General features: G+C 41.9%; 1 protein-coding gene across 1 annotated transcript in view; it reads left to right on the top strand.

Moving 5' to 3' along the window:
- LAMB1 (laminin subunit beta 1) overlaps positions 1-26,773 on the top strand; it is an 87,294-nt gene that overhangs the window by 5,964 nt on the left and 54,557 nt on the right. The window contains exons 5-12 of the mRNA XM_001090393.5: positions 2,268-2,341; positions 10,401-10,589; positions 10,679-10,742; positions 15,958-16,160; positions 18,787-18,907; positions 21,068-21,256; positions 21,529-21,708; positions 21,844-21,956. Coding sequence (XP_001090393.4) covers positions 2,268-2,341; positions 10,401-10,589; positions 10,679-10,742; positions 15,958-16,160; positions 18,787-18,907; positions 21,068-21,256; positions 21,529-21,708; positions 21,844-21,956 — 1,133 coding nt within the window. The remainder of the gene's footprint in view (positions 1-2,267; positions 2,342-10,400; positions 10,590-10,678; positions 10,743-15,957; positions 16,161-18,786; positions 18,908-21,067; positions 21,257-21,528; positions 21,709-21,843; positions 21,957-26,773) is intronic.

The following is a 26,773-nucleotide window of genomic DNA, read 5'->3' as shown; positions in this document are numbered from 1 at the left end:
TGTTAGCCAGGATGATCTTGATCTCCTGACCTCGTGATCCACCTGCCTTGGCCTCCCAAAGTGCTGGGATTACAGACGTGAACCACCACGCCCGGTTATCATTGACCGTTAAATTGCAATATTTTCTAGACTATTGGTTTCTAGGGAGAGTTGATTTGTTCATTGGTTGGCCTTGGCAATTCACTGGTTACAAACTTCACTGGGTCATCAGAAAGCATGTATCATTTAGAGCCATGTTCATTCTTATGGGGGCATATTTTGGTTGATACTTCAGTGTGAAAGAGAAGTTTCTGTAAATCTGCAATGCATCCCGAAGACTTCTGAAACAGCAGCAAGCTTATGACAAAGACTAGGAGCATTTCCTGATCTCCCACATTCTTCCAGTGAAAGACAGTTTGAAGAAGATGTCTCAACATTAGGATCGAGACTGTCCCCATTTTAGTCAACAGACAGTGAAACAGTTTATCATGTGCTGTAGTTCTAGAGGAAGATTTGTCTTGGTTATGTCGAGTTAATCAACTTCTACAACTTTGAATCTGTGGGACAAAAGAGACCAGATGCCAGAAAGAAGAGATTTTCCAGTAGAGGGGCTTGAGTTCTCTGTCACTCTGTCACAAGAAATTAGATGAGATTAGACTGATGGAACTTAGTCTTTAGAAAGTCAGACTGATTGTTACTATACCCTATCATCTCTGTATTGTCTGATCACAATTGAAGACTTTATGAACGTGATTTTATCTATTTTCTGTGTGTTTTGCAAAGATGTGCTTATACATGGCGGGGTTAAATTATCAGTGTCCAGGCACAGAAACGAGCTTGGAATGTACAACTATTTTTACCCATCATGATGATCTATTCCTCGGTCTGACAGAAATCCAATATACTATAGAAGAATGATCTTGTTTCTTTTTTCTGGATTTTTCTTCCCATATAAAAAAAAGCCTGAAGTGCTTTATCAGGTTATAAATCTAAATGGAATGTGCTTTTGGTGCACACGTTGCAGCATATGTTCTTAGGTTACAGAAATGGCACTAGCCTTGCTTCGCACTTTACATTATTTTGTTATCTCTTAATTTTGAACAAATATTGTAGGTTTTTAAAAGTCTGGAAGAGGAGAGACATACAATTGCCTAACATTTCACTCAAAAATAAATGCCCATTGTAGTTCTGTAATATGGTTCTTTTTAATAAGTTAGATAAGATTAGTTAGTATGATTATAATGTTTTTCTTTTAACATTCCAGCTAACTCATATCCGTTCTAGTGACCACTTTCCACGCCTCCACCTCCCCAATTGACTTGGCATTTTTCCAGCAAGAGAGTTTATTTCAAAAGGTCCTCCTGATTTCCTGAAAATACACCAGCCTGTGACATGATTCATTCTGACACATTCCTGTCTTCCCGCATTTAAGACTCTCTTGCTCTGGAAGATGGACCCCAAAAGCTCTCTCAAACACAAGAAGCATGGAAAGTCTCCCTTGCTGAACAGGCAGGCATGAGAGCTCTAGGGACTGGGGAGGAGGTGCTTTCCATCTCTGGAATTCCAGTGGCCTTTTTAATGTGTTTAAGTGAGACTGATTGACCCTCGGGGCAAGGGTGCAAAGGCTCATTTGTTTGTTCAGGCTTTCCCCTGAAAGAGAAGATGTTAGTATTTGTTCTGAGCCAGTTTATTTGACCGACTCTTTTTTCCTCTGGCATTGTTTTTCATTGTGGAAATGCATCCAAAGGTTTCCCCATCAGGGATAGGTTTTTCTAAGTTGTAGTATAACTAACATATGTGGTAGACTCTTATTTATTTTCTTTGCTGCTGCATAGAGAAAAAGGAATATTTGTGTTTCTACTGGAGGAGGATTGTGTCCTTGTGCATCAGACTGCAAGCTGACCCCCTACTGTGCACAGGAAGTGCCCTCCCGTTTTTCCTTTGAGAGCAGCTTGGCTTAGAGGGTTGGGAAGATGTTTCACTTCTGGCTAGGCAAAGGATGTCTTTCTTGACAGCAGCTAGAGGCACTCTGCCAGATGTCTTGTTCCAGTGAGCAGATTCAATCTGTTGAACTCCAGAATGATTTGTGGAAAACTAAAGAATCATTGGACTTGTGCTTTACCATGGGATTATTATTTAGTTTCAGCTTCAGCTTAAGGTAGAATGCAAGGATACTTTCTATGGGGAACATAAAAATAATTTTAAAACATAGTCTCAACTATTCACAGATGTTTCTGTTTACAGTTTCATTTGTTTTTTGTTTTTTGTTTTTTTTTAATCTCCCGTAGGTGTGGAAAATGTAACTATCCAACTGGATTTGGAAGCAGAATTCCATTTTACTCATCTCATAATGACTTTCAAGGTAAGAAATCCCTAACTTTCTCACAAATGACACATGAGAGTACTGTGTAATGTCCCCTTTCACAATGGATGTCAGATGTGAGTTGACCTAAATGGGAACTTAAATATTATTGTTGCCATAAATTGGGGTAATTGAGCAGTTTTTAAAACATCAGCATGAATAACTACATTTAACAAATACTCTATTTTAATGACAATAAGTAGAACGAGCCTCTATTCTAAGGTAATTCAACTGTAAACTTTTAATTAGGTATCTTTTTATTTTTCCATAGAGTAAGGCAGTGTTGACCCTCTTCCAAACCGCAGTAAAACATCTGGAGAGTAAATCCCTGGTCCCTTGTGTTTATGCTTTAATACTGACTTTGGTAACTGGAAAGGAAGTGTATTCTCTTTGGTTTTCAAAGTTTTGCAAAATTTGTGGGAACAGTTTTACAGTTCCTTAAGAAATGTGTAATGCCTTCCTAAATGTGGATTTTCTCATCATTTTTCTTTGAGAGATGTAAAATGACTCCAGAACTAGGGAATGTCTCTGTACAAAGTCCCTTTGTTTCTTCTTAAGCAGCTGCCTGGAAATGACAGACTTCACATGGCTTAAAGTACACATTGGCGCACAGAAAACCCATAATTTACTTATTGCTTCTCAGATTAAAAATCACTTTTGAATAGTTTTCATTTGGAGTTGGGAACCTTATCTACACCCTCTCAGGAAAGGAAAAGGTGCCAAGGATAGATTTACCATGTGGGCAGGTAGCCATGAAAATCTCACTGTCTCTGCCACCAAAGTGGGAGGCCAAGGAGCTAGGGTGGGCGGGGGGTCAGAATGCAACTAGGAGGGACGTTGGGCTGTGCAGTTCCCAGGCCTGAGCCTTCATCCCTGTGCCCACTCCCCAGCAGCCTGCTGTTCCTGCTGGAGCAGGAAGGTGGGCACTGTGACTGTGACACCTGGTATTGAGAGTGGTGGGGAAGGTTTCACTAAATAAATCGTCAACTACTCCTTGTCACTAACCGCTTGTCCCTTCATTGACCACATAATCAATCTGGTGATTAAACTGGTGCTCATCGGCATATAAGGATGTTACCTTTAAGTTATGTGACACCTAAGAATACTCAAAATCATCTTTATTAATGTTTATGATCCTATCTTTTCCTTTGCAGAGGGCATCTGTTCATATACATGGATAGTTCTGAGTTCATCTAGATCCAAAAGTCCTTTGGGCACATGTTTTGTAGTTGAATACTCACTCAGGTGAATACAGTGGGAGAAAGATGAATTTACTCATGTAGGTGCAGAAGGTAAAACGGGGGCAGTGATTGAACTGAGACACGCAGAATGGCTATAAGCTGGGGCCAGGTGTGGTGGCTCACACCTATAATCCCAGCACTTTGGGACGCCAAGGCAGGCAGACCACTTGAGGTCAGGAGTTCAAGACCAGCCTGGCCAATATGGTGAAACCCCGGCTCTATTAAAAATACAAAAATTAGCCAGGCGTGGTGGCACGTGCCTGTAGTCCCAGCTACTTGGGAGCCTGAGGCAGGAGAATCGTTTGAACCCTGCAGGCAAATGTTGCAGTGAGCCAAGATCATGCCACTGCACTCCAGCCTGGGCGACAGGGTGAGACCCTGTCTCAAGAAAAAGAATAGGTACAAGTTATCACACTGGTTTATGAGAAAACAACTCATCCTTTGGGTCCTAGCTCCAGTGAGAAAAGCAACATCTATGGGGTTGGGTACATGGGGTGTGAATCCCTGTCTGCTCCTTCTTGGCATGTGTGGCCAGAGCTGTGACTTCCTCATTGGTAAATGGGAAGAGGAATAATACCGACATCATAGGACATAAGACAGAATGGTGATGGTCTCCTGTTCCCCTCTGTTTTTTGTTTTTTGTATTTTAAATACTGAGTCTCGCTCTGTTGCCCAGGCTGGAGTGCAGTGGTGCAATCTTAGCTCACTGCACCCTCCACCTCCTGGTTTTAAGCAATTCTCCTGCCTCAGGCTCCTGAGTAGCTGGGACTATAGGCACATGCCACCACACCTGGCTAATTTTTGTATTTTGGTAGAGACAGGTTTCACCATGTTGGCCAGGCTGGTCTGGAACTCCTGACCTCAGGCAATCTGCCCATCTTGGCCTCCCAAAGTGCTGGGATTACAGGCGTGGCCACTGCACCTGGCCTGTTCCCTTCTGTTCTAGGAATTCGGATAATCTTGCTGGCCTGGCATATAGTGGGAACCTGAAAGTCTTTATAAATGCAGATGCTTGGCATATAGTAATTGCTCTACAAATGTTTACTGAATGAAAGAATAAGTGGATAAATGAATTCAACCATCTTCTGTTTGTAAGAAACTACCCTACTTTAAGCCTTACGGGAAATTGTAAAGATAGCATAGTGACTGCCCTCCAGGAGCTTCCAGTCTTCCAGGGGAGAAAGATATACTTGCAGATAACTTACAGTACATGACAGAAGGTGCTAATGACTACAGCAGAAGTTCAGACAATGTATGTTAGCCCGGAGGAGGGTGAGATTAATTTTAGCCTGCAATAAAGAAGAAACCTAGGACTGGGACTGCACTTGACCTGGGCCAGGAAAGGAGAGCAGGATGTCAGTGGGAGGAGATGGAAGAAAGGCCATTCATGGCCAGAGGGAAACAGTCTGAGAGCAAGGCACTGGTGGTGGGACAGTGGGTCAGGGTTTGCTCAGCAAGTGCTATGTAGATTTGCCTCGAGTTTGGGGTAGTGAGAGAAGGAAAGTAAAGTAAAAGTAGAAAAGCAGATTAGACACAAAGGGCATTGACTCCTTGCTAGGGAGTGTGAACTTTATAAGAAAAAGGGAGCCGTTACAACTGATCAATCTTAGAAATTCTTTTTTTTTTTTTTTGAGACGGAGTCTCACTCTGTTGCCCAGGCTAGAGTGCAGTGGTGCGATCTCGGCTCACTGCAACCTCCGCCTCCCAGGTTCAAGCAATTCTTCTGCCTCAGCCTCCCGAGTAGCTGGGATTATGGGCATGCGCCACCACACCCGGCTAATTTTTTATTTTTAGTAGAGACAGGGCTTCACCATGTTAGTCAGGCTGGTCTCGAACTCCTGACCTCAAGTGATCCACCTGCCTCTGCCTCCCAAAATGCTGGGATTACAGGTGTGAGCCACTGCGCCCAGCCTCTTTTCATATTTTTAATAATGAATGATCATTTCTTGCCAAAATTTTCTACTCTGAGGTGATTGGGATAATTCTGTTGCAAAAACATTAACATTTAGTATGACTCTTTTTTACTATATTCTTGCAGTTAGTAACTGCAGCTATCTTGCTATTTTGTGCTTTATTTTTGTTTATGCCAGTCTTAAAGATCCAGATTTCTGGATCTTTAATTTAAAAAAAAAAATGAACACCAAAAAAAAAAAAAAAAATTGGAAACCATTGACAAGAAAAGGAGACCTGTGTTTCAGGAAGGTAGCCCAAGAGGAAATACAAAGCAAGGACTGGGATGGCGAAAATAAAGGGCACGTTGGGATGCTCTATTGATGTCAGCATTGATGAAACATTAATGGAGGGTTGGTGCTAATGCAAAAACTGGCTGTGATTCTCAAGTAGGAGGGAGCCTCTTCCTGCAACCCAGGAGTCCTGTATCTTAGAAAGCTTTTTCAAATCCCATGTGTCCACTCACTGCCATACTCTGATACTCTCTGCTGTTACTGCCTTTGAGGATCGTTTCCAAGATGAGGAGCCCCTGTTTTCTAAGGGCAGTCATTTGGATCCTTTAAAATCAAAAGCTGAACCATGAAGTAGAGAAATATGAGAAGCAGAACAGTGGAAGGAAAGGGCTGAATCAAAAATTACTTAGGGCTGCTCTGCCTATGGAGTAGCCGTTCTTTTCTTCCTTTACTTTCTTAATAAACTTGCTTTCACTTAAAAAAAAAATTACTTAGAAAGTCAAGTGAAATAACTAGGAAGATGGTGAAGCTACTAACAGTAGTGAAATCAGGAAGAAAACTGAGGTTGTTGATTTTTTTCCCCAAGTTTGCCGTAGAGACGGCTAATTGCTAAGTAGATTTAGACTAGCAAAAGCTCATTTAGCATGTACACAGTATGTTTTTCTATATTGCTAGATGTTTCAAAACTCATAACTCTTGGCCGGGCATGGTGGCTCATCCCTGTAATCCCAACACTTGAGGGGCTGAGGTGGGAGGATCGCTTGAGCTTCAGGAGTTCAAGACGAGCCTGGGCAGCATAGCAAGACCCTGTCTCTGCAAAAAGTTTAAAAATTAGCCAGACATGGTGGCACACACCTGTAGTCCCAGCTACTCAGGAAGCTGGGGTTGGAGGATCACTTGAGCCCAGGAGGTCAAGGCTGCAGTGAACTATGATTGTGCTAGTGCACTCCAGCCTGGGCAACAGAGCGAGACTCTATCTTAAAAAGACACAAAAAACTCATAGGTCTTTTGTTTATTATAAATTCGGGGGCAACTGTGCAGCAACGGCAGGCCTGAGAAGGTTGATGACTAAGCAGAGAGCATGGAAAGGATTCTATTCTTTAGGTAAAATGTGTTGCTCTGGTTTCCAGCAACTTCTTAACTCCACAGGAAATTGGATGACTCGTCAATGGTCCTTTGGGACTTGAAAGTTTCCAAAAGAGAGGGAGAAGGAAGCACAGCCAGAAATGGCTTTCACACTTTTTCAGACCTTCCTCTCTCTGACTCTCCCCAAGCCTCCCAGCCGGGTTCTCACAGGGAGTTTGCCATGGTACGTGGCACACATGGTTCAGTTAGTCCTTAGGAATTTTTCTCTCTTATTTTAAAATTCTTAGGCTAATACTGTCTTGAGTTGAATATGGTATCATTTTCTTATATTCCTGAGTAGGTGAAAAAAAAACCTGAGCAGCTAGTGAGTGAATAAGTCAAAGAGTCTGTCAAAACGTAATTGTCCATTTTCTTATCCTTGACATCTTTTATCAGAGAAAAAGCCCAGCAGGATTATTAAGGAGGGCTAAAGAAAGCCTAAGCATGTTGTTTTCAGCATTAACTCTCACCCAAATTTCTGTCAAGCATTGGTTTTAATTCAGAAGTAAGTGTTTTTATTTAGGTTCTGTTTTCTAGGTCAACTGAACTTTCCTTTGATCTTCCTCCCTTGTAATGTGACTTCCAATTCCCAAAATGCATCACTGTGTTGGTCAGTGTCAAAGCCTTTGCCTGATTGCCTGTTTTCAGTGCTCTTTCTGCTTCATCTTTTACTTCCAGTTTTCTCTGTTCACCACACCCTCCTAAATCTCCCTCCTGCCTTGGTTTCAGAAGACTGTCTTTTTTCTCTTTCCTCTCTGACACTCATTTTCCAGTCTTCTATGCCTTTAGCCAGCGAGGGAGAAAGATAGGCATGGATTTGAATCTAAGCTCTGCCTGTAACTAGCAAATCAATGTCTCCGAGCCTCAGTTTTCTCATTTGTCAGACAAATGTGTTGTGAGGGTGCATTGGTTTCCTAGGGATGCCATAACACAGTGTCACAAGACTGGGTGGCTTAAACAACAGAAATGTATATTCTCACAGTTCCATAGGCTAGGAATCTCAGGGTAAGGTGTTGGCAGGGTTGGTTTCTGCTGAGGCCTCTCTCCTTGGTTTGGGATGGCTGTCTTCTCCCGGTGTCTTCACACCGTCATCCCTCTGTGCATGTGTGTGTTCTCATCTCTTCTTACAAGGACACCAGTCATATATGATGAGAGCCCACCCTCATGACCTCATTTAACCTTCATTACCTTTTTAAAGAGCACATCTCCACACACAGTGACCTGAAGTATGGAGTTATGTCTTCAACATATGACTTTTGCAGAAACACAAATAAGCCCAAATTATAGAGGGCTAAAGTAAATAATGTAATGAGTGGTACTGGCACCACTCGGTTTTCCTTGTGTAGCCCCTGGTTGATACGTTTTTCTGGAGCACAGACTTAGACTCTCTTTATCTTGTCCATTCCTTTTTCTTTTCTTTTTCTTTTTTTTTTTTTTTTGAGACATCATATACTTGGAGGTTTCAAATATTATGTGTGTGCAGTGACTCCCAAATTAATGTTTCAAGCTCTCTTCTTGCAGCTGAGTGCCAGACCACTTTTTCCAAGTGTCTGATGGGTGTCTCCACGTGGACATTGCACATGTGACTAATTTGCCTACAACCAAATGCTTTCACGCCTCTTCCCTATTGTTGTCATTGGCAACACATCTACCTAGCTACCCAAGTGCAGGTGCCCGCATTTCTTTCCTCACTCTGCCTTTTCCGCTGCAGTCTCATTGATCACCAAGTGTAATTCAATATAGTCTTCTGTCACTAAATTTTCAGAGTGGTCAGTTCCATCCCTTTCTATCGACATTGTAACTTCTCAAGTTAAAACCTTCATCTTTTTTCTTTCACTTCGTTTTCCTGTGCTTTGTGTTGTCCATGTCCAGTAACTCTACCACAAGAGTTATTTTTCTAAAGCACAATATGATCATTTCATTCATCCACTTAAATTTTTTAGTGTTCCCTTTTCATTGCAAAAAGATAAGTCCCTTAGCATGGCAACTCCTTCTTATCCAGGCCTGACCAACCTCTTCTGCCACGTGTAGCCACCTCCACCCACTGCCTGGAAAATACCTTGTTGCCCTTCTAAGATCCAGTTTGGTCCGGGTGCGGTGGCTCACACTTGGAATCCCCTCACTTTGGGAGGCCAAGGTGGGTGGATCACCTGAGGTTAGGAGTTCTAAACCAGCCTGGCCAACATAGTGAAACCCCATCTCTACTAAAAATACAAAAATTAGCTGGGCGTGGTGGCACATGCCTGTAATCCCAGCTACTCGGGAGGCTGAGACAGGAGAACTGTTTGAACCCAGGAGGCAGAGGTTGCCTTGAACTGAGATCATGCCACTGAACTCCAGCCTGGGCGACATCAAGACTCTGTCTCAAAAAAAGATCCAATTTTATGCCTTCTTCTCTGTGAAGTATTCCTAGCTTTTTTTTTTTTTTTCTTGGCAGTAAAATATCCATAACAGAAAGGTTACCATTTTAACCATTTTTAAATGTATAATTCAGTGGTGTCATGTATATTCACAATGTTGAGCAACCACTAAGACTGTCTATTTCCAGAACTTTTTCATCACCCCAAACAGAAATTCTGTGGCTACTGCCCCTCTGTCCAGCCCCTGGTAACTGCTAATCAACTTTGTGTCTCTGTCTACTTAACCAATTCTAGGTATTTCATACAAGTGGAATCATGTAATATTTGTCCTTTTGTGTGGCTTATTTTGCTTAGCATAATGCGTTCAAGGTTCATCCATGTTGTAGCATGTATTGGCATTTCGTTCCTTTTGGTGGCTGAGTAATATTTCACAGTATGTATATATCACATTTTGTTTATCTTCATCAGTTGATGGGTACATGGGTTGTTTCCACCTTCTGGCTATTGTGAAAAATACTGCTGTGGTAAACATTCATATACAAGTGTCTGTTGGGGTTCCTGTTTTCAATTCTTCTGGGTATATACCTAATAAGGTGGAATTGCTGGATTTTCCAGCTTCTTGAGTTACTAATTTCTTCCTCTTCCTTTTCCAAAGCACATTGCATGCGACCCTACTATGGTGTTTGACATAGCATATTGCAACTTATTGACACCCATATCTGTACCTCATCGGACTGTGTATAGCATATAGACAGCATATGGGCCACTGGTTGCTACTAAGGAGGTAGTCATACATTTACTGAATAATTAAATGAACGAATGAAGGAACAAGCACTCAAACTTGCCACTCATATTACAGTGTACATGGTGACTAAATACACGAAAGTGCCTGTTTATAATAAGCTTCTAAAGAGCAACAGTTTACTTATCCAGTAGTGTGGGGAAAAGTGCCCATTTTAGAGGCTAGACACTTTCCTTGCGAGAAGAGGCTCCGTGGAACAGCTTAAATTATTTGAAATCCAGCCACAGTCTGAAATACAAACCACATGCAGTTCAAGTTTGTGGCATGCAGTTGAGTGACATTTTTACCTGAGATTAAAAAGGGCTACCAATAAAAAACATCAAATGAGATTTTTGCTCCTGCCTTTAGACATTCCGTCCAGCTGCCATGCTGATAGAACGATCGTCCGACTTTGGGAAAACCTGGGGCGTGTACAGATACTTCGCCTATGACTGTGAGGCCTCGTTTCCAGGCATTTCAACTGGCCCCATGAAAAAAGTCGATGACATAATTTGTGATTCCCGATATTCTGACATTGAACCCTCAACTGAAGGAGAGGTTTGTTTGCTTCTGTGTTTTACATTCTACTTGCAAATCTACTTTTTGATTATTGCAAAAATACCAGTTACTCTTGTTTCCATTTTTAGGTGATATTTCGTGCTTTAGATCCTGCTTTCAAAATAGAAGATCCTTATAGCCCGAGGATACAGAGTAAGTTCACTTTCAAATAAAAGTTTGTTTTTGTTTGTTGTTTTGTTTTGTTTTGTTTTGTTTGAGATGGAGTTTTGCTCTTGTTGCCCAGGCTAGAGTGTAATGGTGCGATCTTGGCTCATCGCAACCTCCCCCTTCCGGGTTCAAGTGATTCTCCTACCTCAGCCTCCCAAGTAGCTGGGATTACAGGCATGAGCCACCACGCCCAGCTAACTTTATATTTTTAGTAGAGATGGGGTTTCTCCATGTTGGTCAGGCTGGTCTTGAACTCCCAACCTCAGGTGATCCGCCCACCTCGGCCTCCCAAAGTGCTGGGATTAGAGGCTTGAGCCACTGCACCTGGCTCAAATAAAAGTTTTTGTTTTGTTTTGTTTTTTGAGACAGAGTTTCACTGTTATTGCCCACACTGGAGTACAACGGCGTGATCTCGGCTCACTGCAACCTCCATCTCCCAGGTTCAAGCAATTCTCCTGTGCCTCAGCCTCCCGAGTAGCTGGGATTACAGGTGCCCACCACCACGCCCAGCTAGTTTTTTTGTATTTTAAGTAGTGACGGGGTTTCACCATGTTGGCCAGGCTGGTCTCGGACTCCTGACCTCAGGTGATCCACCCACCTTGGCATCCCAAAGTGCTAGGATTACAGGCGTGAGCCAACGCGCCTGGCCCAAATAAAAGTTTTGATGGTAAACAGCAACCGTGGAATAAGTCTTACTCAGAATCTAAATATTCGGTGCTAAATCTACCTTCTTCATTTTCCTTCTTTCTCTGCATTATCTGACCAGAGGGTCTTGAAATTAGCAATAATTACTCTCCACTGATAGAGAATACATTTACATCTGATATAAGATGTAAATACAATACATCCAATATAAGATTTAGAAGTTATCAAGTAATTATATTGATCATAATACCTTATTTTATTGCTCAGTACATTAATTAGGGTATATATTGGGCTTTTGTATCAAAGTGTCCCCACAAATCTAGTTGTTCAAATAAGGTGAAAGTTTCTTTCTCTCTTATGAAACCCATCAAAGAGTTTTCTAGGGAAGAAATGTAGCTCAATTGCCATAATTAAACTTACCAGATAAAAATACAGGATGATGCCCAGTTACATTTGCAGATAAATCATTCTTTTTTTAAGCATAACTATATCCCATATACCCCATGTAATATTTGTGTTTAGTACAAGTGTTTCCTGTGCAATATTTGTGGTTGGTATAACTATGTCCCATGTGATATTTGAGACACACTTTATCCTAAAAAATGATTGTTTATCTGCAATTCAAGTTGAACTGAGTGTTGTTTATATTTAACTATTTATTGTTAAATCTGGCAACCCTAGTTATAAGGCCACCCATGTTTCCAGGTTTATTCACATGGTTAGAGTTAGACCACCACCACCATGTCCTCATCTCAACTCAGTAGAAGAGGGAAGATGAGGCAAGCAAATTCCATTTAAAGAGGAGACGTAGGCCAGGTGCAGAGGCTCACTCCTGTAATCCCACCACTTTGGGAGGCCAAGGTGGGTGGATCACTTGAGGTCAGGAATTTGAGACTAGCCTGGCCAACATGGTGAAACTCTGTCTCTACTAAAAATACAAAAATTAGCTGGGTGTGGTGGCGCATGCCTGTAATCCCAGCTACTCAGGAGGCTGAGGCAGGAGAATTGCTTGAACCCAGGAGGCGGAGGTTGCAGTGAGCCAACATCGTGCCACTGCACTCCAGCCTGGGTGACAGAGCAAGACTCTGTCTCAAAAAACAAAAAAATGAGATGTGGAAGTTGTACATGTCACTTCTGCTCACATCTCATTGGCCAGAATTAGTCACATGGCTGTACTGCAGGAGACACTGGGAAACATCTCTAGGTGGTCATGTGCTCTACTAACACTCTTGGTGAGGGCTGTTACTATCAAAGGAAGAAGGGAAGAAAGAATACTGAAGAGAAATCAGAAGTCTCTGCCATACTCAGTATACTCAATAAAATGAGGGTTGCGTTTCCATTTAATAGAAGAATAAGCTGAAGCTTATAGAGTTGGATGTTATTACATAAGGTGATATGGCTATTAAATGGCAGTCAGATCTTGAATCCATATGTTACGGTGCTCAGTTCAGAGCTCTTTACCACATTCAACAACTGCTCTTATTACACAATTACATTTTAATCTTCTTGGGAGGCATGTATGGTAATTAAAAGAATGGGCTCACCGGGTGCGGTGGCTCACGCCTGTAATCCCAGCACTTTGGGAGGCCGAGGCGGGTGGATCACGAGGTCAGGAGTTTGAGACCAGCCTGACCAACATGGTGAAACCCTGTCTCTACTAAAAACAGATAAGTTAGCTGGGTGTGGTGGTGCACACCTGTCACTTGAACCTGGGAGGTGGAGGTTACAGTGAGCCGAGATCACGCCATTGCACTCCAGCCTGGGTGACAGAGCGAGACTCTGTCTCCAAAAAAAAAAAAAAAAAAAGGAAAAAAGAATGGGCTTTGGAGTCACAAAGTCCTGGATTTAAATGTGTTCATAAATCATAAATGTGTTCAGTAAATCAAAGCTGTTGCTACAGTTATTGCTGTTGATGTTGCTGTCGCCATCGGCTCTGGTTTGGGTTTTGCACAGGACTAGTCCCAAATGTTGGAATGAAAGATGAGACTGCCTCTCCTGCTACTAAGGTGCAACCAGTTGAGTAGAGGCGGGGCTGATTCTTGCTGATCTCTCCCAGCTGCACAAGGCCCTATTTTTAACCAAGGCCCCAAGGAACTTCCAAACTTGAAGCATGGAAGAGTAGAGTGGAAGAAGTCCAGGGAATATTGGCAGAAAAATACTGCTTCCCCATTGAAATTAATGTTACATGTGACCCAGGCTGTCTCTGGTCTGTAATTTACTCATTCATTCTGTTGTAAAACAAATATTTAATAGATGTGTCCAGCTCTGCACCAATTTCTGAGTGAGCCATGAGGGCTTTCCTCCATGTCTCAAAATGCAGTTGTGAAAAATGTCCACATGGGCTCTGGGACAGATACCCCCTAAGTCCCTAAAAGGACTCAAGCATCTGCCCCCTTGTAAGGTGAAATTTATGGGACTTGGGGGATGTGTTGTCTTTATTATTTTGATTCTTTTGTCTTTTGTTGTTAAATGGATCGGAGAATCTTTTTCTATGTTATGGAAGCATGCATGTTAGCTGATCATGCTTTTGATTTAATTTGTAATCAAAGGAGCAAAATCTCTTTAGTTGTGTATTGTTGAGACCTCTGAGACTCACTTCAAAAGTGATTTGCCTCTTAGAATAGCAGTCAAGATGAGGCTCGCTTGTTAAATATGGCAGGAGAGAGTGGGGAGAGCGTATTTGCTCTACTGAGGTTTCCACAGAGGTCAGTTCAAGGGTTTCTAAATACTCCAGCTGCTCTTCAAGTTTATTGTTTGGCCTCTTGTCAATAGGTGCTTGTGCTCATTTTGTGCAGGAGGATTTGCGCAGGAGGAAGTGTTGGCGTTCATAACTGCCATTCATTTGGGGAGTACCACGGTTTCTCTGTTTAGTTTTTGAGTTTACAAAGAACCTAAGTTTAACACATGGACTTTCCCTTTCTACCCGCAGCCATTTCTGTAGCTTCATTGTAAGCTATGCATATATTAAAAGCATTTGAAATTGTATTTGGGCTTTGAAAGTATCTGATGCACTGGGCCACTACCATGTTGTCTTATGTTGTAAATTATAAGAATGCATAGACATAACTGACAGTAAAGAGCCATTTCAGGCTACAGAACTTGAGAGTGCAGACAGATGAATCAAACTCTGGGGATCCAGTTCAGCCTGAAGAACTTAGTAACTCATGAAAACCCTGTGGAGAAGGTTGAACGGCTCTTGGTTTGTCTAGTTACTATAGAATGTAGTTGGTAGCCCAGCGCTTATAATAAGCATAAGTCTGCAGACCTAGGAAGAAGACGGAAGATAAAATTGATTTACAAGTAACTTGTATTTGAGAAAAAATAATTTGCCCCACATCCTAATACTAAGCTTCTTTATGCTTATGTCACTATATAATATTGAAAAATGTGGAAATGCTTTGTGAAACTGGGACAAAAAAAGTTGTGGACCGAAATGTTGCTTAAAAACTTGAAATATTCTCTCCTTGGGTTATAGTTATTCTATAGCAGTAACACTATTTTGGTAACTTGAATGTCATTTAAGTGGTGGGAAATTTCAAATAGTATTTTCCCTTCCAAAAATAGAAACAAAAATATTTCTAACTATCTTATAATAACAATGAGAATTGGAGTGCTTTGATAAATCTTTTCCCACTTGAATGGAATTTTCTGATGTTGAAACTGACACTAATTGCTGTGGGAAGCGGAGGGCATTGTGCTACTTCAAATTACTGTCTGCCCGCAGGTTCCAGCAGTCATGCAGCTGCATTCTTACAATTTATCCACTTTCACACTTCTTCCTGAACAGTTGCTCTGCAAACAGACCCATCACAAAATAGATACTCTTTTTTGTTGTTGTTCAGGCAATTCTCCTGCCTCAACCTCCAGAGTAACTGGGATTACAGATTACAATTAGCCACCACACCTGGCTAATTTTTTTTTTTGGAGACAGAGTTTTGCTCTTGTTGCCCGGGCTGGAGTGCAATGGCATGATCTCAGCTCACTGCAACCTCCGCCTCCCAGGTTCAAGCCTTAGTCTCCCTAGTAGTTGGAATTTCAGGCAGATGCCATGAGGCCCAGCTAATTTTTGTATTTTTAGTAGAGACGGGGTTTCACCATGTTGATCAAGGCTGGTTTTGAACTTCTGACCTCAGGTGATCCGCCCACCTTGGCCTCCCAAAATGCTGGGATTACAGGTGTGAGCCACCATGCCCGGCCTAATTTTTGTATTTTTGTAGAGATGGGGTTTTGCCACGTTGGCCAGGCTGGTCTCAAACTCCTGACCTCAAGTGATCCACCCGCCTTGGCCTCCCAAAGTGCTGTGATTACAGGTGTGAGCCACCATGCCCGGCCGACATTCTTATGAAACTGATGAGAGGGCAGCAAGCTTTCCTCTTTCCAGTCATGTTATGTTAGGCTTCATTATTGGAGTCATCTAGATAATGCAAGATGGGGAACTTAAGCTATTTTCGTGTATCATGCCTTTCTCTAAAAAGAAATGATGCAAAAAACAAAAAAACAAAAAAACTTCTTGCTTGTCTGATCGGACTTTTCATCTTCTTGATGACCTTCTTAGATTTATTAAAAATTACCAACTTGAGAATCAAGTTTGTGAAACTGCATACTTTGGGAGATAACCTTCTGGATTCCAGAATGGAAATCAGAGAAAAGTATTATTATGCAGTTTATGATATGGTGGTTCGAGGAAATTGCTTCTGCTATGGTCATGCCAGTGAATGTGCCCCTGTGGATGGATTCAGTGAAGAAGTGGAAGGAATGGTGAGTAAGCCCTCTGTGCACCTTTCTCCTTCATATGGCTGGTTCTAAAATGCAAAGTCAAGCTAGTCTTACCTTAAGCCTTTTACATTTTCCGGGGGTTTTAGTTTTACAGAGTTACATTTAGCCCTTTGCACCATACAGGCTGTTGATTGTTGATTTTCTCTTTGAAGAGTTTCTTGGACACGGAGAATGTATAGACTACTCATTTCATAGACGATGAATTTTTGGAATTTGTTGCTTCAGGCTATTGCTAAAGTAGATATTTTAGTCAACAAGGATTAAAAAGTTGTCTAAATAACAATTGAGTCTGCCTTTACATTAGGGAAGATTAAAAACCACAATTATGCTAGAAGGCATAAATTGATCTCAACCCAAAGAAACGGATTTTTTTTTTTTTTTTTTTTTTTTGAGACAGAGTCTTGTTCTGTCGCTCAGACTGGAGTGCAGTGGTGCACTGCAACCTCCACCTCCTGGGTTCAAGCAGTTCTCGTGCCTCAGCCTCCCGAGTACCTGGAATTACAGGCCCACACCACCACGCCTGGCTAATTTTTGTGTTTTTAGTAGAGATGCGGTTTCACCATGTTGGCTAGGCTGATCTCAAACTCCTGGCCTCAAGTGATCCGCACACCTCAGCCTCCCAAAGTTCTGGGATTATAGGCGTCAGCCACTGCGCTGGGCCAAAACTGGATTTTTTTTTTTTTTTTTTGAGATGACGTTTTGCTCTTGTTGCCCAGGCTGGAGTGCAATGGTGTGATCTCACCCGCAACCTCCGCCTCCCAGGTTCAAGCAATTCTCCTGCCTCAGCGTCCCAAGTAGCTGGGATTACAGGCATGCGCCACCATGCCTGGTTAATTTTGTATTTTTAGTAGAGACAGGGCTTCTCCATGTTGGTCAGGCTGGTCTCAAACTCCCGACCTCAGGTGATCCACCCACCTCGGCCTCCCAAAGTGCTGGGATTACAGACGTGAGCCAATGTGCCCTGCCTACAGCTGGAAAATTTTAACCCACACCCATGGGATATCATTTTAGAGATCAAATGGAGTTGATTTCTTTCTCTCTTTTCCTCTTAATTCCATTCTTTTCCCACTTTTATGCCACGTTTGCAACTTACATACATTTTGAAATTTGGGATTCGGGTGATTTGCCAAATGGATAGATGTGTTTAAAGTATTCTACTAGTATCTAGAAGAATTCTTATAGACCTAGAGGATTTTAAAGCCAGATGGGATTTATGAGATCACCTAGACCAACTATTGGTGATAGAGGAGCCCGAGGATTAAGTAATTTACTAGAGAGCCCTAAGTAAATGAGCAGCAGGTGGGAGCTCAAGCCTCTCCTCACTGTGCCCCAGGGTTCCTTTCACTAAGCTGTGGCCTCGCCTCATGAAGGCTATGCTTACCTGCTGTTGCCTTTTCAAAGATTGTTAGTCCTTTTCAGAGAAGGTACAGGACTGAGTGTATTCAGCCCTTTAAAAACTTCTGCCTTCCCTTTACTCCAGTTAGAACTTTTGTTGCATAACAAAAGTTGAATTTTTGACAGAGCCTGAAGGGGAGGGAGGTATTTCTCTAATCTTATTGGTCTTTCAGAGACTGCTAGGTAGATTATACTCCCTTTACAGCATAACAAATCAGCTGTGTAGCTAATGTCCTGTTACTGTCATGGGTCTCACAACATGTGCTGTTGATTCAGACACAATAGGGTCTTATGGTATGTGCTTTGGAACTGGTTTTCAGTTTATGTAAAACTACCTGGTAATAACAGGACTTTAGTCTTCTGCTAACTGCATTCCCACCAAGGTGGGTCCAGGAGGGACCTGTCTGTCCTGTTCCTGAATTCCATTCTGTAGAAACTCTTGTGAAGGTGAGATGCCCATATACATGCATATTTAGTGAACCAAAAAGCCATAATTCATTTATCATTTATATGCCTCAAGGGTGGTAAGTATGCCTTACAGTGACACAGGCAAAATCGTATATCATGGGCCCTTCATCAAGCAAATTAATATATTTCTTTTTCAAGATCTTATATCTCCTTACGTAAAAAGGAAAAAGGAAAAAATAAATATAAGTGTGATAAATGATTACTTTTTTAAATTTTACTGTCATTCAAAGAAAAATTTAAGTGCTATGCCTGAAGTAAAAGAAACTAAAATAAGCTAGCTAATAAAAACCTTTTAAAATAAATGGTTATTTGGCTTATTGGTAAATCGTGCAGTAATATAAATTGGTTTCCAGGTAGTATGTATGCATTTAGCTCTACATTATAACTTTTGTAGATTTCTATGACAATAGGTTTTTTTTAAAAAACCTCTTAAGTAACTACTTTTTTTCTTTTTTTCTTTTTTTTGATCTTAAGTAACTAATTTTGTTCATCTGGGTTCTTTTCATAGATAATAAAATACTTCTTGTGCATCCACTATGTAATAGGAACATTCTAGAAATGGGGCATGTAGCCATCAACAAGACAGACAACTCACTGCAGGGAGGGAGAAAATAAAAACAACCCTTTTCTGTGGTGAGCTAGAGATTAGTACGAAAAAGGGTTTTAAACTTTCAATTGATTATGGAGAAATGTGGCTATTCATACATCTCTTCCTTTGCTCTCTCCTGTTTTTATAACTTTCAAGGTTCATGGACACTGCATGTGCAGGCATAACACTAAGGGCTTAAATTGTGAACTCTGCATGGATTTCTACCATGATTTACCTTGGAGACCTGCTGAAGGCCGAAATAGCAACGCCTGTAAAAGTAAGTCTCTGATGAAGGAATATATTTTTTTTTTTTTTTTTTTTTTTAAGACGGAGTCTCTCTCTGTCGCCCTGGCTGGAGTGCAGTGGCACTACCTCCGCTCACTGCAAGCTCCCTCTTCCGGGTTCATGCTATTTTCCTGCCTCAACCTCCCAAGTAGCTAGGACTACGGGTGTGATGGGACATTTTAAATCTATTCAGTCTCTAGTATCCATTTCCTAATTAGAGGTACTGTAACAGTATACTGTTATGCAGAGGGAAGAAAAGTTACTGTCTTTTTTCCAGCTTCACCCTGATACTCCTAGACAACCAACAATATGCATTCAGTTAAATAATTAATATTTACTAAGCAGCCCCTACGTGTTTGACACTGACCTGAGTAGTTTGGCAGCTACAGTAGAAAACTGAGGTGCTGTCCTTGACATTGTACCTGGTTTTTTTGTTTTTGTTTTTTTTCGTTTGTTTGTTTGTTTTTGTTGCCTAGGCTGGAGTGCAGTGGCACGGTCGGCTCACTGCAACCTCTGCCTCCTGGGTTCAAGCGATTCTCCTGGAGGAGCTGAGATTACAGGCGCGTGCCACCATGCCCTGCTAATTTGTTTTGTATTTTTAGTAGAGAAGGGGTTTCATCATGTTGGTCAGGCCGGTCTTGAACTCCTGACCTCAAATGATCCACCCACCTCGGCCTCCCAAATGCTGGGATTACAAGTGTGAGCCACCACACCAGGACTTCATTTGTACCTGTTTTTAAGACAAGATGACCACGAGAGAAAATGAAAGAAAAATATGGCATGGTAGCTGATGAAGGTCTAAGAGATATGGAGTAGTGTTTTCGACCCTGTTTCTGTGCTAGCCCAGCTGCGACCTCTGGCATACCTCCCTCCATCCATCTCAGGGGTTTTATCTGGGTGGAGGTGTAGCCAGCAACACCACTGCCCCTCCCTACTCCACACACAGTGATTCTGATACATGTCCTCCCCTTGAAGAGCAGCTCTGCCTTTGCCCCCACTGAGAAGGACTATTTGAGAAGTTCAGCAACCAGTGAGAGCTGGAGTGGTCAAGGCTTTGTAGGTAAAACCCAGATGGCCCTTGATGGATACTTAACTTGGAGAAGGAAGAAAGAAAAGAAGGAAGGAAGGAAGGGAGGGAGGAGGGAGGGAAGAGAGGAAGGAAGAGGGGGGAGGGGGAGGGGAGGAAGGAGAGGAAAGAAAAGGAAAAAAGAAGAAGGCAGGTGGAAGGGAGTTCAGGTGAGAACAACAACATGAAGCACAAGGTCGCAAGGACATTCTTGAAACCATCACAGAGTCTATGCTGGGAAGGATTACTCCAAGGTTTAGTTCAACCAGTGTATTGAGAGCAGTACTCTGTTGGGTACCAAGGATGTGAGTAGATAAGACACAGTCCCTCTTCTGCAGGCTGTTGTGTTGCAGGGGGAGACAGGCAAGGTGGGAGGCTGGAGTGCAGAGCCCCAGGAGGGCCAGGCTGAGTCAAGCTTCCCTGTGCAAAGACAAGAATGGGATTGTTAAACCTGAAAGCAAGATGATTAAAGCTGGGTGGTGCCAAGATGACTCCCGAATGGGCTCACAGAGGGCAGTGCTGCACCCAGGGAGGCCAGCTAGCTGGCTGTTAAACAGACCTTCCTTCTCACTGTGTTCTGGCCTGGTGTGGTGGTGGTGGGAATATGGGAATACAGAGGAGGGACTCCATCCTCAGGCCTCACGGTCCTCGAAGCACGGAGCCCGTGGACAGGCTTTCCTAGCAGCACAGCATCTGGAAAGTCCCTTGCTGCAGTGTCCTTCCATCCAGTCCCACCCCGAGTGGACCAGAATGCGCCCTCAGTGGGACGGCAGCCATCCTCTGTCATACACGTCCAAAGGGACTTTCCCTTAGAGGTTTACATTTTTCATAGCCCATTCTTTTCCACAGAGGTCAGACAACTGTTTATTTCATAAAGCTCACATTTTTGAGGTTTCTCATCTACTTTAGGGTTTAAACAGTGTCATCAGTGGATGCGTCCTTTTTCCCCAGGAGTCCTGCCTGTTGACTGCCATTTTGTCTGAACTTAGTCCCTGGTTTCCTAAATGATATTCCTTCCTGCCACCCCCATCCTCCATTGGTCCATAGATTTAAAAGGCTTTTTTTGATGTTGCTCTTGTCACACAGAATGTAACTGCAATGAACATTCCAGCTCATGTCACTTTGACATGGCTGTTTACCTGGCCACGGGGAACGTCAGCGGAGGCGTGTGTGATGACTGTCAGCACAACACCATGGGGCGCAACTGTGAGCAATGCAAGCCGTTTTACTACCAGCACCCAGAGAGGGACATCCGAGATCCTAATTTCTGTGAACGTATGTTGGGAAATGTCACTATGTGGGACCTACTTCAGATTGCCTTCCAAATTGAATAGTCTGTAGTCTCAGAGCTCATAGTATGAGCAGCAAAACCAACATTGTTATTGTAGTTGCAGTCGAAGATGCTGGGAGTGGAATTCACTTGGTAGTTGTGCTGCTTTTAGTCGACTTTTGTGAGGTTTAGAGGTTTGAAGGGAATCTATGTATTTATACAAAGATACATTGAGTTTCCTTCTGATTTTTAACCTGGTGCTTTGCATTCTTCTCAGGATGTACATGTGACCCAGCTGGCTCTCAAAATGAGGGAATTTGTGACAGCTATACTGATTTTTCTACTGGTCTCATTGCTGGCCAGTGTCGGTGCAAATTACATGTGGAAGGAGAACATTGTGATGTTTGCAAAGAAGGCTTCTATGATTTAAGTGGTGAAGATCCATTTGGTTGTAAATGTGAGTCTCTTTGCTAAAAAGTTTGGGAGTTTTCTTGTCTTTGGGATTCCCATTTTACTTTGTAATTCTAAAGCCAGATTATTATTTGAAACTCATGTGGTCTGTGTTTCTCCACTTCATTTTGTTTTAATACAGCTTGTGCTTGCAATCCTCTGGGAACGATTCCTGGAGGGAATCCTTGTGATTCCGAGACAGGTCACTGCTACTGCAAGCGTCTGGTGACAGGACAGCATTGTGACCAGTGCCTGGTAAGTAAATCCTCATTACATGGGATGGGTAGTTTGTGAGAATGACATGTTTTATTTTTTATTTTTATTTTTAATATACTTTAACTTCTAGGGTACATGTACACAACATGCAGGTTTGTTACATAGGTATACATGTGCCATGTTGGTGTGCTGCACCCATTAACTCATCATTTACATTAGGTATTACTCCTAATGCTGTCCCTCCCACTCCCCCCACCCCACAACAGACCCCGGTGTGTGATGTTCCCCACCCTGTGTCCAAGTGTTCTCATTGTTCAATTCCCACCTAGGAGTGAGAACGTGCAGTGTTTGGTTTTCTGTCCTTGGGATAGTTTGCTCAGAATGATGATTTCCAGCTTCATCCATGTCCCGACAAAGGACATGAACTCATCCTTTTTTATGGCTGCATAGAATTACATGGTGTATATGTGCCACATTTTCTTAATCCAGTCTGTCATTGATGGACATTTGGTTTGGCTCCAAGTCTTTGCTATTGTGAATAGTGCCACAATAAACATACGTGTGCATGTGTCTTTATAGCAGCATGATTTATAATCCTTTGGGTATATACCCAGTAATGGGATGGCTGTGTCAAATGGTATTTCTAGTTCTAGATCCTTGAGGAATCACCACATTGTCTTCCACAATGGTTGAACTAATTTACACTCCCACCAACAGTGTAAAAGTGCTATTTCTCCACATCCTCTCCAGCACCTGTTGTTTCCTGACTTTTTAATGATGGCCATTCTAACTGGTGTGAGATGGTATCTCATTGAGGTTTTGATTTGCATTGCTCTGATGGCCAGTGATGATGAGCATTTTTTCATGTGTCTGTTGGCTGCATAAATGTCTTCTTTTGAGAAGTGTTCGTGTCCTTTGCCCACTTTTTGATGGGTTTTTTTTTTTTTTTTTTCTTGTAAATTTGTTTGTTTTTTGTAGATTCTGGATATTAGCCCTTTGTCAGATGGGTAGATTTCAAAAATTTTCTCCCATTCTGTAGTTTGCCTGCTCACTCTGATGGTAGTTTCTTTCGTTGTGCAGAATCTCTTTAGTTTAATTAGATCCCATTTGTCGCCGGGCGCGGTGGCTCACGCCTGTAATCCCAGCACTTTGGGAGGCCGAGGCGGGCGGATCACAAGGTCAGGAGATCGAGACCACGGTGAAACCCCGTCTCTACTAAAAATACAAAAAATTAGCCGGGCGCGGTTGTGGGTGCCTGTAGTCCCAGCTACTCGGGAGGCTGAGGCAGGAGAATGGCGTGAACCCGGGAGGCGGAGCTTGCAGTGAGCCGAGATCGCACCACTGCACTCCAGCCTGGGCGACAGCGTGAGACTCCGTCTCAAAAAAAAAAAAAAAAAGATCCCATTTGTCAATTTTGGCTTTTGTTGGCATTGCTTTTGGTGTTTTAGTCATGAAGTCCTTGCCTATGCCTATGTCCTGCATGGTATTGCCTAGGTTTTCTTCCAGGGTTTTTATGGATTTAGGTCTTACATTTAAGTCTTTAATCCATCTTGAATTAATTTTTCTATAAGGTGTAAGGAAGGGATCCAGTTTCAGCTTTCTACATATGGCTAGCCAGTTTTCCCAGCACCATTTATTAAATAGGGAATCCGTTCTCCATTTCTTGTTTTTGTCAGGTTTGTCAAAGATCAGATGCTTGTAGATGTGTGGTATTTCTGAGGGTTCTGTTCTGTTCCATTGGTCTATATTTCGGTTTTGGTACCAGTACTATGCTGTTTTGGTTACTGTAGCCTTGTAGTATAGTTTGAAGTCAGGCAGCATGATGCCTCCAGCTTTGTTCTTTTGGCTTAGGATTGTCTTGGCAATGTGGGCTCTTTTTTGGTTCCATATGAACTTTAAAGTAGTTTTTTCCAATTCTGTGAAGAAAGTCATTGGTAGCTTGATGGGGATGGCATTGAATCTATAAATTACCTTGGGCATGGAATGTTCTGCCATTTGTTTGTGTCCTCTTATTTTGTTGAGCAGTGGTTTGTAGTTCTCCTTGAAGAGGTCCTTCACATCCTTTGTAAGTTGGATTCCTAGGTATTTTATTCTCTTTGAAGCAATAGTGAATGGGAGTTCACTCACGATTTTGCCTCTGTTTGTCTGTTACTGGTGTATAGGAATGTTTGTGATTTTTGCACATTGATTTTTGTATACGGAGACTTTGCTGAAGTTGCTTATCAGCTTAAGGAGATTTTGGGTTGGGACGATGGGGTTTTCTAAATATACAATCATGTCATCTGCAAACAGGGACAATTTGACTTCTTCTTTTCCTAATTGAATACCTTTTATTTCTTTCTCCTGCCTGATTGCCCTGGCCAAAACTTCCAACACTGCATTGAATAGGAGTGGTGAGAGAGGGCATCCCTGTCTTGTGCCAGTTTTCAAAGGGAATGCTTCCAGTTTTTGCCCGTTCAGTATGATATTGGCTGTGGGTTTGTCATAAATCGCTCTTATTATTTTGAGAAACATCCCATCAATATCTAGTTTATTGAGAGTTTTTAGCATGAGGGGCTGTTGAATTTTGTCAAAGGCCTTTTCTGCATCTATTGAGATAATCATGTGGTGTTTGTCTTTGGTTCTGTTTGTACGATGGATTACGTTTATTGATTTGCTTTTTGATATGCTGTTGAATTCAGTTTGCCAGTATTTTATTGAGGATTCTCGCATCAATGTTCATCAGGGATATTGGTCTAAAATTCTCTTTTTTTTGTTGTGTGTCTGTCAGGCTTTTGTATCAGGATGATGCTGGCCTCATAAAATGAGTTAGGGAGGATTCCCTCTTTTTCTATTGATTGGAATAGTTTCAGAAGGAATGGTACCAGCTCCTCTTTGTACCTCTGGTAGAATTCGGCTGTGAATCCATCTGGTCCTGGATTTTTTCGTTGGTAGGCTATTAATTATTGCCTCAATTTCAGAGCCTGCTATTGGTCTATTCAGGGATTCAACTCCTTCCTGGTTTAGTCTTGGGAGAGTGTATGTGTCCAGGAATTTATCCATTTCTTCTAGATTTTCTAGTTTATGTGCGTAGAGGTGTTTATAGTATTCTCTGATGGTAGTTTGTATTTCTGTGGGGTCGGTGGTGATATCCCCTTTATCATTTTTTATTGCATCTATTTCATTCTTTTCTCTTTTCTTCTTTATTAGTCTTGCTAGCAGTCTATCAATTTTGTTGATCTTTTCAAAAAACCAGCTCCTGGATTCATTGATTTTTTGAAGGGTTTTTTGGTGTCTGTATCTTCTTCAGTTCTGCTCTGATTATCTTAGTTGTTTCTTGCCTTCTGCTAGCTTTTGAATGTGTTTGCTCTTGCTTCTCTAGTTCTTTTAATTGTGATGTTTGGGTGTCAATTTTAGATCTTTCCTGCTTTCTCTTGTGGGCATTTAGTGTTATAAGTTTCCCTCTATACACTGCTTTACATGTGTCCCAGAGATTCTGGTATGTTCTGTCTTTGTTCTCATTGGTTTCAAAGAACATCTTTATTTCTGCCTTCATATCGTTATGTACCCAGTAGTCATTCAGGAGCAGGTTGTTCAGTTTCCATGTAGTTGAGCGGTTTTGATTGAGTTTCTTAGTCCCGAGTTCTAGTTTGATTGCACTGTGGTCTGAGAGACAGTTTGTTATAATTTCTGTTCTTTTACATTTGCTGAGGAGTGCTGTACTTCCAACTATGTGTTCAATTTTGGAATAAGTGCGATGTGGTGCTGAGAAGAATGTATATTCTGTTGATTTGGGGTGGAGAGTTCTGTAGATGTCTATTAGGGCTGCTTGATGCAGAGCTGAGTTCAATTCCTGGATATCGTTGTTAACTTTCTGTCTAGTTGATCTGTCTAATGTTGACAGTGGGGTGTTAAAATCTCCCATTATTATTTGGTGGGAGTCTAAGTCTCTTTGTAGGTCTCTAAGGACTTGCTTTATGAATCTGGGTGCTCCTGTATTGGGTGCATATATATTTAGCATAGTTAGCTTTTCTTGGTGAAATGATCCCTTTACCATTATGTAATGGCCTTCTTTGTCTCTTTTGATCTTTGTTAGTTTAAAGTCTGTTTTATCAGAGACTAGGATTGCAACCCCTGCTTTTTTTTTTGTTTTCCATTTGCTTGGTAGATCTTCTTCCGTCCCTTTATTTTGAACCTATGTGTATCTCTGCACATGAGATGGGTCTCCTGAATACAGCACACTGATGGGTCCTGACTTTATCCAATTTGCCAGTCTGTGTCTTTTAACTGGAGCATTTAGCCCATTTACATTTAAGGTTAATATTGTTATGTGTGAATTTGATCCTGTCATTATGATGTTAGCTGGTTATTTTGCTTGTTAGTTGATGCAGTTTGTTCCTAGCATCAATGGCCTTTACAATTTGTCATGTTTTCTCAGTGGCTGGTACCGGTTGTTCCTTTCCATGTTTAGTGCCTCCTTCAGGAGCTCTTGTAAGGCAGGCCTAGTGGTGACATAATCTCTCAGCATTTGCTTGTCTGTAAAGGATTTTATTTCTCCTTCACCTGTGAAGCTTAGTTTCGCTGGATATGAAATTCTGGGTTGAAAATTCTTTTCTTTAAGAATGTTGAATATTAGCCCCCACTCTCTTCTGGCTTGTAGAGTTCTGCCGAGAGATCTGCTGTTAGTCTGATGGGGTTCCCTTTGTGGGTAACCCAACCTTTCTCTCTGGCTGCCCTGAACGTTTTTTCCTTCATTTCAACTTTGGTGAATCTGACAATTATGTGTCTTGGAGTTGCTTTTCTCGAGGAGTATCTCTGTGGTGTTGTCTGTATTTCCTGAATTTGAATGTTGGCCTGCCTTACTAGGTTGGGGAAGT

Source organism: Macaca mulatta, chromosome 3 (assembly GCF_049350105.2).
Source record: "Macaca mulatta isolate MMU2019108-1 chromosome 3, T2T-MMU8v2.0, whole genome shotgun sequence".
Lineage (NCBI taxonomy): Eukaryota > Metazoa > Chordata > Mammalia > Primates > Cercopithecidae > Macaca > Macaca mulatta.
Note: the sequence above shows the minus strand (reverse complement) of the source record. Positions and strands in the feature narration are given on the sequence as shown.